This window comes from Dicentrarchus labrax, unplaced genomic scaffold, assembly GCF_905237075.1.
Source record: "Dicentrarchus labrax unplaced genomic scaffold, dlabrax2021, whole genome shotgun sequence".
Lineage (NCBI taxonomy): Eukaryota > Metazoa > Chordata > Actinopteri > Moronidae > Dicentrarchus > Dicentrarchus labrax.
The window spans coordinates 5667545-5681474 of NW_026136707.1; the positions used below are offsets into that span (position 1 = coordinate 5667545).

At 40.9% G+C, this 13930-nt stretch overlaps 2 protein-coding genes across 3 annotated transcripts; one reads left to right on the forward strand and one right to left on the reverse strand.

Moving 5' to 3' along the window:
- Window positions 1-646: 646 nt before the first annotated feature.
- LOC127367520 (sialoadhesin) lies at window positions 647-5209 on the reverse strand. 2 transcript variants are annotated; one of them, XM_051407420.1, is made up of 8 exons: window positions 5152-5209; window positions 3911-4312; window positions 3145-3456; window positions 2795-3058; window positions 1979-2251; window positions 1459-1561; window positions 1202-1367; window positions 647-1088 (listed from the first exon to the last, which is right to left on the reverse strand). In XM_051407420.1, exons 1-8 carry the CDS (start codon window positions 5192-5194, stop codon window positions 933-935), a joined length of 1719 nt encoding a protein of 572 aa, XP_051263380.1. In that variant the 5' UTR covers window positions 5195-5209; the 3' UTR covers window positions 647-932. The 2 variants fall into 2 exon arrangements, with proteins under 2 accessions (XP_051263380.1, XP_051263379.1); XM_051407419.1 differs by having other exon boundaries at window positions 3911-4315.
- Window positions 5210-8048: 2839 nt separating this feature from the next.
- LOC127367519 (NLR family CARD domain-containing protein 3-like) lies at window positions 8049-11783 on the forward strand. Its single transcript, XM_051407418.1, has 4 exons — window positions 8049-9511; window positions 9937-10023; window positions 10505-10672; window positions 10807-11783. The coding sequence occupies exons 1-4, from the start codon at window positions 8064-8066 to the stop codon at window positions 11129-11131; spliced, it is 2028 nt and encodes a 675-aa protein (XP_051263378.1). The 5' UTR covers window positions 8049-8063; the 3' UTR covers window positions 11132-11783.
- Window positions 11784-13930: the final 2147 nt, after the last annotated feature.

Consider the following 13930-nt stretch of genomic DNA (forward strand, 5'->3'; position numbering starts at 1 on the left):
ATTAAAATTTAATTATACATGAACATGAGTAGTGTATACTATATATATATATATATATATATATATATTTATATATATACATATATGTTGTGTAAGGATGAAAGGACTGTGTGGGTTGATTTGCTGTATTTTCTTTCCTTTTTTTCTTTTTTGTTTTCTTTCATTCAACATTTTTTGTTTAATCTTTTTATTTTCATACTTCACATTTACAGTAAATGGTAGTTCTACAAACATATGCTTGTGCCATTCTGTGTTAAAACTATTAAGAGCTAATAAGAATTTGGTCACAAAAAAGGCTCCATGGCACCAAATGTATGGTGATGCCAATAGACCAGAGCCATTGTTAATGATATTAATTACACCAGTGCTCTTTCTGCAATGACAAGACATAGTCTCTCGTCAGCATTGTGGTACTCTTCCTCACTGATGTAATACATGTTGCAAATTGCATTACAGCTTGAGCTGCAGTCTCCATCCCTCCACAGAAACTTTATACACTGCCTGAGGATCACTTTGTGTTAGACATGCTGCAGCTACTGTTACAAACGCGATTGGAGCAGTTGACTGGTGAGACCGAATCAAATCTGAGGGTCTGTGCTTGTGTGAGTTGTAGAATGGACACAAGATGAAATCATTAAAAAACCTCTTTTATCAAACCTTTTCATCTTTTATTAAAAAAAAAAAAAAAGAGCACAGAGGTAGGTCACAGGCCAAGATACAGAAATTGTTCAATATGGAAATTATGAGAGAAATAGACCACCGCGAGCAATTCAAGAGATCACACATTGTGAAGTGCTGGAGGCATATAGATATGGATGTATAATATATACAATAACAAAGTTTGCATTACAATCAGTATGGCTGAGTTTGAATCTGAAGTCTAATGGGAGTTTAATATAGCAGGAGAATCATGCGACGTCTCCACAGCGAGCTCAGAGAATCTCCAAGTAGATGGCTGACTCTGCATCACCCACAGCAGAACTCTGCACCTCTCTTGTGCGTCTGACTCCCAAACCCACTCGTCTGTCTATTCCTTCACCCTCTCCCCCTCTTCTTCTCTCCCCACCTCTTCTGCCCATTGGACGGATCTGAAAAAAAGGGGACAGATGTTGCCAATCCTGAAATCTAGAAATTAGAGATTTCTATCTATGCAATGTGCCAAGGACATAACCAACACTCAAAGATCAAGATAATCAAATACCTGCTTAGTATGGACAAAAAGAGGTGTGCAGTTCTGGTATACAAGTTGGTAGCTGCCGTTGGTATAGATATGAGTCACTTCTGTGCAGTTAATGTAGAGGGGCATCTGGTCCTGATAAATTCCCAATCCTTCAGGGTACACAGCTGGGCGTCTACTCAGGACATGTCTGAGAGGAGCAGAACAGGAACATGAACCTCACAATAAGCAAGTGTGACAAATGTCAGTAAACTTTTAAAGGAATGAACGGCTTCACATACTTTCCAGCTCTTTTTCGGCAGCAGTAGAACAAAAGAGACAGAAGGAATATGACCAGGCAGATGGCCACAGCAGGTATCACCAACAACAGCAAAGGTGCTGTCTCTGTATATGGGCAAAAAAGCAGCGTTGGATCAGCATATGATGTAAAACTACATTATAATAATCACAATTTGTCCTCCCCGCCATGGCTAGTTTAACTCTAGGCCTTTCAGACATATTGCTTGTCACTTAAGCTTAATGTAATGGCTTAACTTAGACAGTCCATAATAAGATCTCTGAAAGCATTAACACATTAAGCACTGAAATGTGAAGAAAAATAAAATATACTGGGGCAACAAAAAAGCAGAGTAAAGATACAACATCATAAGTTTTCTTTGTAGCCTTTTCTGATTTTTTCTTCAGCTTATTCTCTTCAAGCTGCAGGCATGTTGCACAGATGTTTCAGCACCAGACCTACATCAGAGTGTAAAAACAAGAGACAGAGCTATTGTCTTTGTAAGTGTGGAAAACAGAACACACCTTCGCCACCCTGCAGCAACATCAGGGAGTCATTTCCCAGAGCGTTGAAAGCAAAGCAGATCACAGTCTGTGGTTTGTCCATGCGGCCCCTCAGAGTAGCTGTTAGCTTGTCAGGCTCAGATGTTACCGACACATTGTAATCATGAGGTGGAACAGTCCCATTCACGCTCCAGGTGACTGCTGGTTTCGGGTTGGAGTCGACTGAACAGTGACACAGCACCTCCAAATCATCCACAACACAGGTGGAAGAGAGCCGAAGGATGACTGGTTTATCTGTGGGTGCGAAAGAGCACATTTAAACTTTGCCTGAAACTCCTATTACACTTAATATTTACTTAAAGTTCTTGGTGTTATTTAAACTAGAATTTAGCTTTTATTTATAAAATATTTTAACTCTGTTCCACCATATTGTGTTCACTCTATACATATGGAACCGTTTCCTTTTTTTTAATTATTAAGCTTTTACTATAAAAAACATAAGGTACAAGTTAACAACAACTTAACACCAGCTAAAATCTTTTTGCTGACTAGTGATATAACTTTTCACCCCATTGCAGTGACGTCAAACTGTACTCAGGTTGTGGTCTGTACACTGTAACAACACTGCTGGGTGTGGTTACAGGTGCAGCAGAGAACACTTCTGACCACACCAGACCATTTAGAGGTGAAACAAACTTGAAGTAAAGGGGAGTGAACTCTGCTTTTTAGCTCAGTGCGACTGCTTCACTGACAGCCTCACAAAACAACCACATGCGGATAAGGCTTGTTGTCAAATAGTACAAATGTGTGTAGGGCCTTTGGAGGTAGGAGGATTACATCGTATGTTCAGCAGCTTTGGCCGGGACTCTCCTCGACCAATCAGGTTCTGGGCTGAGCAGCGGACTTTCATGTCTCGGGTCACGTTAAACACCCGGATTGTGTGCGTGCGCTGGTGGAGGTGCACCGTGCGGCCGTGTTGAATGTAGGACCAGCGGTACTCAGACGCCGGTGGGTCAGCTTTACATGAGCAGGCCAACAAGGCGCTGCCCCCTTCCTGCACCATCAACGACTGGACCTGAACCATTACATCTTTTGGTGAAACTATAGAGCAAAAATAATAACAAAAAAAGATTTTAGAATAAACTGGAGCCAAGAAACACAAATATACTAGTCAAAACTATGCTTACATGTCACATGGAGATCCTTCGAAGTAGCCAGTGCTTTGGCTCCTGGGTAGCTGACTTCACATCTGAGCCTGGGTTTCACCTTGTGAGAGACAGTGAAGGACAGAGAGGCCAGTAACATCAGCCTGTGGGGCTCTGGGTGGAGTATCTGTACCTCCCCAGGCTCAGTGCTGTTCAGCTGGGCTCCTCTCTCCCAGCTCCACTGCAGGGTTGGAGGTCTGGAGGGGCAGTGATATCTGACGGAGCAGTTCAGGGTGACCAGCTGTCCCTCTGTCGCTGACAACATGCCACTGATGACAGGAACCTCATGAGTGTCTGTCAGTGGGGAAAATCGTATTCAGGTGGTTTATTTAAGACAACATGACACCACATTTCTTATTTTGTCTTTTTCATTTCATTTTATATTTTCATTTCCTAAATTTTCTTCATGTAACTATTTTTTTTAAATTTTTTTAGACAAAATATAAAAACTGCTTGACCATTATTGCTCATTCAATATAAAAAGTGTTTATTTATTTATTGCTATGTTTGGTGGGATGGAGACCTGAAGGGAAGAAATATCTACACATCATCTTTCAACTCAGTTTTTTAGCTTTTGTATGCAGTGTCAGAGATTCTTCACAAATATACAATATTTCTGCACCTATGCAATAATAGTTTTCCAAGTTCTAAACCCTGGACACACATACATTATCTGGTTGTTAAATTTCCAAAGAACTGCAGCTTTTATAAGAGAAGAAAGAGGCAATACATTGACTCCCCCACTCACCCACAACATCCAGATTGAAGCTCCTTGGCTTCCCCCAGAGTAAGTCATCCCCTCTCTTCAGAGCAATCTCAAACAACCTTGAGTCATCCTGGCTTATCCTTTCGATCTTCACTGAGCAATCACCATCTGCAATCCGCCCAAAGAGGGACGTCCGGCCTTGGAAATCCCTGCTCGCCTGATCTCTGTCCTCGCTGTTAAAAGCGGTGCTGCGGAGAGGGAAGAAGTGACCACCACCTCTGAACCTCAACCGGACGTCCACCCTCTCCTTCTTCCCCCTGAGAGGATGAAGAGCTAGAGGTGTGAAAGAGCAGGGAATCACCACACAGGAGCCCACAAGAGCTTGGACATGGTCAGGGACTGAGGGCACAGGAGAGACAGCCTGAACCCCCCTCCACAGTGCTGCTGCTGTAACAGAGAACAGAAAATCATTCACCAGTACACATGATCTGATGTTACCATGCCTTATTCAAGGTCCAGGGTTAAATGATGGGAGACAGTCAGTTTGTTATTTGGCTATCCAGCCAGTTAATTGTGCCTCATAATTGTGATGTTCATGTTCTATGTGCTTGATGTATTTTTTAGTTTTAACTTGACCATGAGACCAGAGACAACTTCCCGAGTGCATGGCCAAGTAAAAAGTTTCTGTTCCAAGCTACAGAGCCCTCTCTTCCAATCATGGAGGCGTAGCTTAATCCCTTGAGATCTTCTAGAAAGGTCATTTTAAGAATAGATCTGCCATGAGGTTAGGACTGCTGTATTTTGCTGCACTGTCTGCAAATGCATAATTTGACCCAGAACAATTTCGCAACAGATGTATATTTAGAAAACGGAAGAAGGCAACTGCACTTTTGGCTCTGGAAAATCTACTACACTTTACTCAGTGGATGTGATGTAGTAAATATTTTAAAATCATAATTATCTAGGTGATTTTAGGAAATGTTTGCATATTTATGTTTACACTTTTGGACAACATAAATTTAATTATTTTCAGAAAGAAAATATCCTTATCTATGAATATAATCTAATCCTCCAGTACAGTATAATCTGCAGGAGACATTCACAGACAAAAAATGACAATTTGTCTCTTATCTCTTACAGTAATATTTTAAGATAATAATCATGGATAACAAGTCATAATTTAATGATTTTAACATGCCTGAATATTGCATAACTTTTAAATTCATACAGGAATGTTAAGCTATGTATTTTTTTTAAAAATTATAATGGATGAAATTACTCACCAAAAATCACAGGACACACAAGAAAGACAGTGTCCAAAGGCATGACTGCAACCCTGCTCTGCCAGCACAGACAGAGGGAAGGTTGAACAAAGGAGCAAAGAAGGGGAAGTTAGAGCATTGCATTGTGCTCCTGGTACTATGACTTCACTTTGATCCCTCCTCTTACTCTTCCAATATTTTCAATATCATCTATCCTTATAACATGTATGAATTGCATAACTCAAAATGTAATTTTACAATTAACAATGGTAGGTTTAAAAACTTACATTTATTCAAACATGTCAACAAATTCAAATAGTCATTCACGTGGTGGAACTAAGAATTGTTTGCTAGGGAAAGAAAGACCTCAGCAAGTATCTGTGAGACAACACATGACAATGGATGAGTCACTCTCATGCTGCTGGCCATTTCCTCAAAGGCTCCAACAACTAAAGTGTTCATTTCTGATTCCCTCTGTCTACACAGACCACCCTTACCAAATCTCTTACAGTGTGATAAAAGTGATGGTGATAAAAGTTCCATACAAAGTTGAATAGGGAAGATTAATGATTAACGTTTCTGCCTGACACTGATTTATAGTTGCTCTGTCGACAATTAATATCCCTCAATGTAAGTAGGTCATCACAGTTATGTAAACGGTTGGAAGCAAAGCCAAAAAGTGTCAAAAGAGGCTCAATTATGTACACTACACAAAAACATCTACAAATATAAGAAGGTTATAGCTAGTTTTAAGTTATAGGTTATAGGATTGCATTGGATTTTGAAGTCACAATATGTCATAAAAATGGAGAACAGTTTGATATTTTTCTGCAAGATCAAACAATACTGATAAATCAGAGGCAGGGACAAAGACTTCAACTCTTTGAACTATGGACCTTTTGCTTTGTGTTTGAATTGCTGCCGAAGTCATAGCACTCCACCTCCCTGCACCTTAAGACAGAAGACAAACAGCTTTCCTGCCAAACACTCATGACTGTAATGGCAAAACTAGGCGAGTGGGAAGGTGACAGAACATAGGAATAAAATATTTCTGTCAGGTAAGCATTTTAATCAATGAGCGTGCTAGTATTTGTGCAGAATTTCTAATCGTTTTTTCATACTTTTTCTAATTAAAGTTTACAACTGTAAAGCCGTGTAGTGTGCTCTTGAATGATACGCCTAATCATTAATTTACAGCCTTCCTCCCAACAGTATTTTCTGAAGCCATGAACTCAGCTCAGCAATTGCTTCGGTCTCAGAGAGATTTGCTGCTGAACTGGACTCGTGACCATCCAGCACCCTTGCTGCGTTGGCTGCGCGATGCTGAGGTGCTTTCCTCTGCCCACTACCTGTCTCTGTTGGAGAGGTCACCTTCCAATGCTGTGGCCCAGGCTCTAGAGACGGTGTGTGCCACTGAGGAGGGTAGCCAAAAGTTCCTGCAAGTGCTGAGGGAGGTGCAGGATTATTACTGCAGAGATCTGCAGGTCTGGGTGGAGAGACACTGCAGAAACAATGCAGCCAGTAAACCAGAGCCTGCACCAGTAAAGGTTGAAGGTGAGGTTGCTTTAATATACTGGTGAAGTCTTTATATTATCAGGTGCATTCAAAGTTCAGGTGAATAATGTTGTTTTTCAAAACCTTGCACCTTGAAAAAAACAAAAAACAAACTATAGACAATAAAGTTTTACTGCCTGTGTAACAGAGGTGTGAGAAAATGATTAACAGGAAGGATATAAACAACTGTGATATCTTGCCAAGTCTGACTTTGGCAATGAAAGAGTGTAAATGCAAAAACAATATATAGCTCAGCTATGATAAGTTGAAGTTTTTTGTTTTGTTGGTCGGTTGACCCTTTTTGCCCAGACTGAAATATCTCAACAACATCTATCTTCCTTTCTACTAATCCATCAAGCACATGTTAGCATGCTATCAAGCTGAGGCAGTGAACATGGTACCTGCTAAATATCAGCATGTTGCCATGAGTACATTAGCATGGGGATGTCAGCGTTTAGTTCAAAGCACCACTTACCTAAGTACAGTCCAAAAGAGCTGCTGGCATGGCTGTAGACTCTTGTTTTTGCATTCAATGAGTTATGGAGGAAAAATGCTCAGGTAACACAGTCTCTCATAAATGTACATACAGTATATCAAATGTCTTGTCTACTATATGAATCCTGTGATATCCACAGATAAGAAGGCTAAAGGCCCCATTGCTAAATTGTTCAGAGGGAAGAGCAAGGGATTTACCCTGACTGCTGAGGTTAAAGGTATGGATTTATTATTTTATTAAAATCTAGATTTTATATATATTATTTCTAATGTGTTTTCTTTCTAGTCATAATAAATATTTGATTTGTTCCTATGACTTGCTCCCATATTTTGAAAATGTATTCAAGTGAAATTATCTACATTATACAGCTAAAGAAGAACCGAAACCTAGCAGGAGTGTAAAGCTGGCCAACATCCGAGGTATGTCAATATCTTAGGTGAACTGGTGGAGATAAGTCAAAATATTTATCTAAATGAAAGCTGAAGAGTAATTTAGGTCAATCATCCTGTATTTCGTTGCAGTTGCCATTTCTGCCCATAAAACAACCCTCCTGAAACGCACAGAGCAGTTAAAGTGTTACTCAGAGGGCGAAGGAGAGGCTTCAAACTCAGCTTCTCACATTGAAATCCGCTACACTGACCTTTTTGTGACAGAAGATGATGACTTAGTTGACAGCTGCCAACATGAGTATTTTGACCTGGCGAGCAGACGAGCTCGCATCTATGTCCACCAGGCTTGCCAGCGCATCCGGCCGTGCCATTTATTGAGCCCCCAAGGAACATCAGGACGACCCCCCAAAAGGGTTAAAGTGAAGGGTATAGCTGGTATCGGAAAGAGCATAGCAGTACAGAGACTAGTCTATGAGTGGGCGATTGGGAAGAACATGCGTGAATTCACCTGTGTTTTTGACCTGCGCTTCAGGGAGCTCAATCTGATTGAAGCACCACTGAGCTTATTGGAGCTGCTTGGAGAACGGTTCAAGTACCTGAAGACAGCTCTACCTGATTTTTTTACCTCGCCAAGCACTTTACTCTTTATCTTGGATGGATTAGATGAGTTCAAATTCTCCTTGGACTGGAATGGTCCTGACAGAAACATTGAGGTTGGTTCAAAGGTGCCAGTGTCAGAGCTGATGTTGGCTTTAATCAGGGGAAGTCTTCTTCCGGAGGCATCAGTCATTCTCACGACAAGACCATCTACTGAAGCTCCGAAGCGTTTCTTCCAGAGATGTTGTGTGGTGCTGGGCTTTGAAGAGGACCAAGTGAAGGAATATACCACCAAGTTCTACAAAGACAGTAAAGTTGCTGAAAAAGTCTACAGTTACATCTTAAACAATGACAACCTTTTCGTGCTGTCCTTCATCCCTCTTTATTGTTACATCATCTGCACTGCTATGGCTGAGTTCTTCTCTTCAGGAAATCAAGATGTCAGTGACTCAAAGTCTTTGGAGCTAAACCCGCCCAGAACAGTCAGTGAGGTTTACTTCTGTTACCTGTTTACAGCAGTCAAGCACCATGCACTGAGGGGGACTGCAGAGAGAAACACCCCTAGATCTGAGGTTCTCTCACTAGCAAAGCAACAACTGACAAGTCTGGGAAAACTGGCTTATGAAAGCCTTCTACAGAAAAAGATCATGTTCAACAGAGCAGATCTGGAAGACTACGGTGTAACACCTGCTGATCTTCAGAGCACCTTTCTCTGTCACATCCTCCAGCGTCTCAAAGAGGAAACAGCGGAGATGTTTTCTTTCTTCCACTTGACTGTTCAAGAACATCTGGCTGCCCTCTACTGTGCAGTCAATCTCTTCAGCCAGGAGGACATAATTCAAGCTCTGGACTTCTGGTGTTTTGGGCAACGTCCACCATCCTCCACAGCTGAACCACTGCAAAATACAGACCTCGACATGGACAAGCTGGAGAGCCTCCAGATGTTCACACGCTTCTTCATGGGAATGCTCCGAGCTCGGCTGGGAGGTCAGTTGGATGGTCTTGTCCTTTCCCCCATGGAGCAAGGGGATGCCATCCCTGCCAGGCTGGGTTTGTGGTTCCAAGACCAGTTTAAAGGCATGAAGCTCGAGAATCAGGCAGCCTTGAATCTTCTCCACTGTCTGATGGAGTTCCACATGAAGGAAGCGACCAGCATAACAGCACCAGAGATCAAGAAACTCAACCTGTTTAAAATGAAGCTGAGCGTTGTGGACTGTGCAGCCATACACTATGTGCTGCAGTTCTCTCCACACAAACTGCAGGAGCTCAATTTAGGCTACTCCAACATTGGAAACAGAGGACTAAACCGACTGGGGCCAATCCTGCATCGCTGTGAATCTCTCTAGTGAGTAACTGATTTTAAATGTACCTGCCATACATTATAGGATTACCAGAACCAGAAGAATTACTTGTAACAGAGAGTTAGTTTCTTCCAACTCTTATCTTTGGAGAATTTCATGAACCCACATCTTTCTGTTTTTCTCTTTGTTTCTCTGCCCAGGGTATGGCAGTAACAGCTCATCCATATACATTTTCCTAAGCTCCGAATAGTGTGGATGCTCACATTATTATAGTTACAGTTATTGGTGTGGACAACCCTGAAGTCAAACTCTGTTAGACAACCTCTCCAAGGTGTACCTAACCTCTCAGCAAAGGCATGCTGCATTGACTCTAGCCCCCTTACGAGACTGAGCATGATAAGCAGTTTCAGAAATGGATGAATGGATGGTAAAAACATTGTCAACCTAATGTTTTTCTGTTCTTTTTCAGCTTGAGATACAACTGCCTGGATAGACAAGCAGCTTTTTTAGAATCTGCAGTTCTGAAATCAAATGAGTGCCAAGTGAAAAAGCTGTTGTAAGTCATGAAAGAGTATTTATTACTATTAACTATTGCAACACCACTTTGAAAAAAATATATTAAGGGTTTAAAGCTATTGAGTGCAACAGTTATAAAAGGCATGAATTAGCAAATAAAATGCTTAGTAGTTGATCAAAGTTAGGCACACTTTGTTTCTTTGACAAACCTTTACACTGCAACAGTTTCTATAGTGTTTTGATGCACACTTTTTAAGAACTTTTAATACCACATACCATGCAGTTTAATAAGATTTCTACAGTCATATCAGTAAGAAGACCGCACGTCCCCATTGTATATAACAATAATTCCTAGCAATATAACTAATCAATTAATGTGACCTGGGCACAGATAAGTGACAGAACATTTATGAGTTAGTAAATAAAAAATAATTAAGACTTTTCAAGACCTGCTTGTACCCTCATTTCTACTACACTATATGTATTTTACTGCAACACAATTATTTTACTCATGTATACAGTATGTGTGGCAATAACCTGGGTCCAGAGGGGGTTTTGGAGCTCTGGAACGCTTTGGAGCACAACACCACAGTGGAGGAACTCTATCTGGACATCACCGGCATCACAGAGAGAGGAACTGAAAACATTGTCAACTGCCTCAGAAAAAACACCTCTCTGAAGACACTGACGTAAGATTTAAACGCCCCAACTTCTGCTTAATGTTTTCAATGTCATATTGTTTAAAAACACTGCCATCTACTGGGAGGTAATTGTAACAATTACTTGTTGTAATTGTTTTTTCTGTGTTTTTCTCCTTCATCAGCATTGTTGGGAATAACATCGGAGAGGTGGGGAGGAGGAGGCTGAGGGAGCTGGAGCAATGTCGACCAGGACTTCGGATTATTGCAAACTTTGTGGATGACCTTGGATTACTTCAGGCCTACCTGGACTGGGTGGAGGAGATCCAGGCAGACAGAGACCAGATGGAATCAGTGAAGAATGCAGACGCCCTGCAGTCAGTGCTGAAAGGACTTCAGGTGGCAGGGGAACAGGTGGAGAAAGGAGAGAACGCAGAGAAAGCCAAGGAGCTCCAGACAAAGATTGTAAAGTTGTTGCAGTCCTCCACAGATTTGATTGGAGGAAGATAACCAAAACTTATGTGACAAGGGCAGGGCTCCATGCTTTCAAAGCATCCTACATGAAATCAATCGATATTCTGACTTTAAGATGTAATTCATATTAATCTTAATGTCCTCTTTAATAATTCAGAAGGCAAGCTTACCATTGTTTTATCAGCTTGTTTCTTTTTTGACTTGAGAATTGCTTACAAACATGATTTTGAAGCGATAACGTGTTTCAGAAGCCCGACACAGAAAAAGGAAAAAGAAAATGATTCATTGGATGAAAGGAAATCTACAATTTACAGTTTTTATATTCTCAAATGCATATTTTCTCTCTGAGAGATTTGATCATTTAATGGTAAATCATAAAGTTACTGTTTGATTGTTTGATCAGGAAAAAGGAAATCTCTTTGGCCACTATGTTATTTACATAACTTTAGAACAATATTGCTATATATTTCTATTGTTCTGTGGTGTGAAATGTGGTGCAAAGAGCTCTCACTTTTGTAAGTTCCTTATTTCTAAAAGTGACACAAGTTCTCTGGAAACACACCCTCACTTCTAAGGAACTCCATCTATCTGCACAACACCCCTAAACTGTACACATATGAATGAGGCAAAATAATGAGATGTTTTTGATAAAAGTAGATTTTTTTTTAAATAAAACAAATGCCACAAGTTTGTTTTAGCATATTCAATTCAATTCAATTCAATTTTATTTGTATAGCGCCAATTCATAACAGAAGTTATCTCAGGACACTTTTCAAATAGAGCAGGTCTAGACCGAACTCCTTAACATTAATTACAGAGACCCAACAGTACCACCATGAGAAAGCACTTGGCGACAAGGGCAAGGAAAAACTGCCTGTTAAAAGGCAGAAACCTAGGACAGATCCTCCGGCTCTAGGTGGGTGGTCGTCTGTCTCGACCAGTTGGGGAGAGAGAGAGAGAGAGAGAGAGAGAGAGAGAGAGAGAGAGAGAGAGAGAGAGAGAGAGAGAGAGAGAGAGAGAGAGAGAGAGAGAGAGGCAGAGAGAGAGAGAGAGAGAGAGAGAGACAGACAGACATACAGGTGCACAGCAACAACACTATTGGCAATGGCCGTCAAGCAGGACCATGGCAGGAGGCTCCACCAGGATCCATGAGAACCTGCGAGACGAGAAAGCACAAGAACTCCGGGGAAGAAGTGGAGTTAGTAACATGCAGTAATGGGACATGAATGAGTGCAGAAAGAGAGAGGAAGAGAGTACCTCAGTGCACCATGGGAAATCCCCCCGATAGTCTAGGCCTATAGCAGCATAACTAAGGGATGGTTCAGGACTCACCTGATCCAGCCCTAACTATAAGCTTTATCAAAGAGGAATGTCTTAAGCCTACTCTTGAATGTGGTGAGGGTGTCTGCCTCCCGAACCACAACTGGAAGCTGGTTCCACAGGAGAGGAGCTTGGTAACTGAAGGCTCTGGCTCCTGTTCTACTTTTAGGGACTATAGGAACCACAAGTAGCCCAGCATTTAGAGAACGTAATGTTCTAGTGGGGTAATAAGGTACTATGAGCTCTTTAAGATATGAAGGGGCCTGACCATGAAGAGCTTTATAGGTGAGGAGGAGTATTTTAAATTCAATTCTACATTTTATAGGGAGCCAATGCAGAGTAGCTAGTACAGGAGAGATGTGATCTCTTTTTCTAGTTCCTGTCAGTACTCGTGCTGCAGCGTTCTGAATTAATTGGAGCGTTTTAATGGACTTATTGGGGTAACCTGATAATAAAGAGTTGCAGTAATCCAGCCTTGAAGTAACAAATGCATGGATTAGTTTTTCTGCATCTGTCTGTGATAGGATGTGTCTAATTTTTCTAATATTGCGTAAATGAAAGAAGGCGGTCCTAGAGGTCTGCTTTATGTGGGAGTTAAATGACAAATCCTGATCAAAGATAACTCCAAGATTCCTGACAGTGGTGCTAGAGGCCAAGTTAATGCCATCTAGAGTGACTATATCTTTAGACAATGAGTCTCTAAGGTTTTTGGGGCCAAGAACAAGAATTTCGTTTTTTTCTGAGTTTAACATCAGAAAATTGCAGGTCATCCAGGATTTTATGTCCGTAAGACATGTTTGTAATTTAGATAATTGATTAATTTCATTGGGTTTGATTGATAGATATAACTGCGTATCATCTGCATAACAGTGAAAGTTAATGGAGTGATTCCTAATAATGTTGCCTAAAGGGAGCATATATAAAGTAAATAGTATTGGTCCAAGTACAGAACCTTGTGGAACTCCATGACTAACTTTAGTATTTATGGAGGATTCATCGTTAACATGTACAAACTGAGAACGATCTGATAAGTATGACTTAAACCAGCTTAGGGCAGTTCCTTTAATGCCAATTTGATGCTCGAGTCTCTGTAAAAGAATATCATGGTCAATGGTGTCAAATGCAGCACTAAGATCTAATAATACAAGTACAGAGACAAGTCCATTGTCAGAAGCAGTCAGAAGGTCATTATTAACTTTAACCAGAGCTGTCTCTGTGCTATGATGAACTCTAAATCCTGACTGAAAATCCTCAAATAAACTATTGTTATGTAGAAAGTCACACAACTCTTTGGCGACTACTTTCTCCAGAATCTTAGAGAGGAAGGGGAGGTTAGAAATCGGTCTATAGTTGGCTAAAACCCCTGGGTCAAGAGTGGACTTTTTAAGAAGGGGTTTAATTACAGCTACTTTAAAGGACTGTGGTACATATCCTGATAATAAAGAAAGATTAATCATATCCAGTAAAGAAGTGCCAATTAAGGGAACAACTTCTTTAAGCAGCCTAGTTGGGATC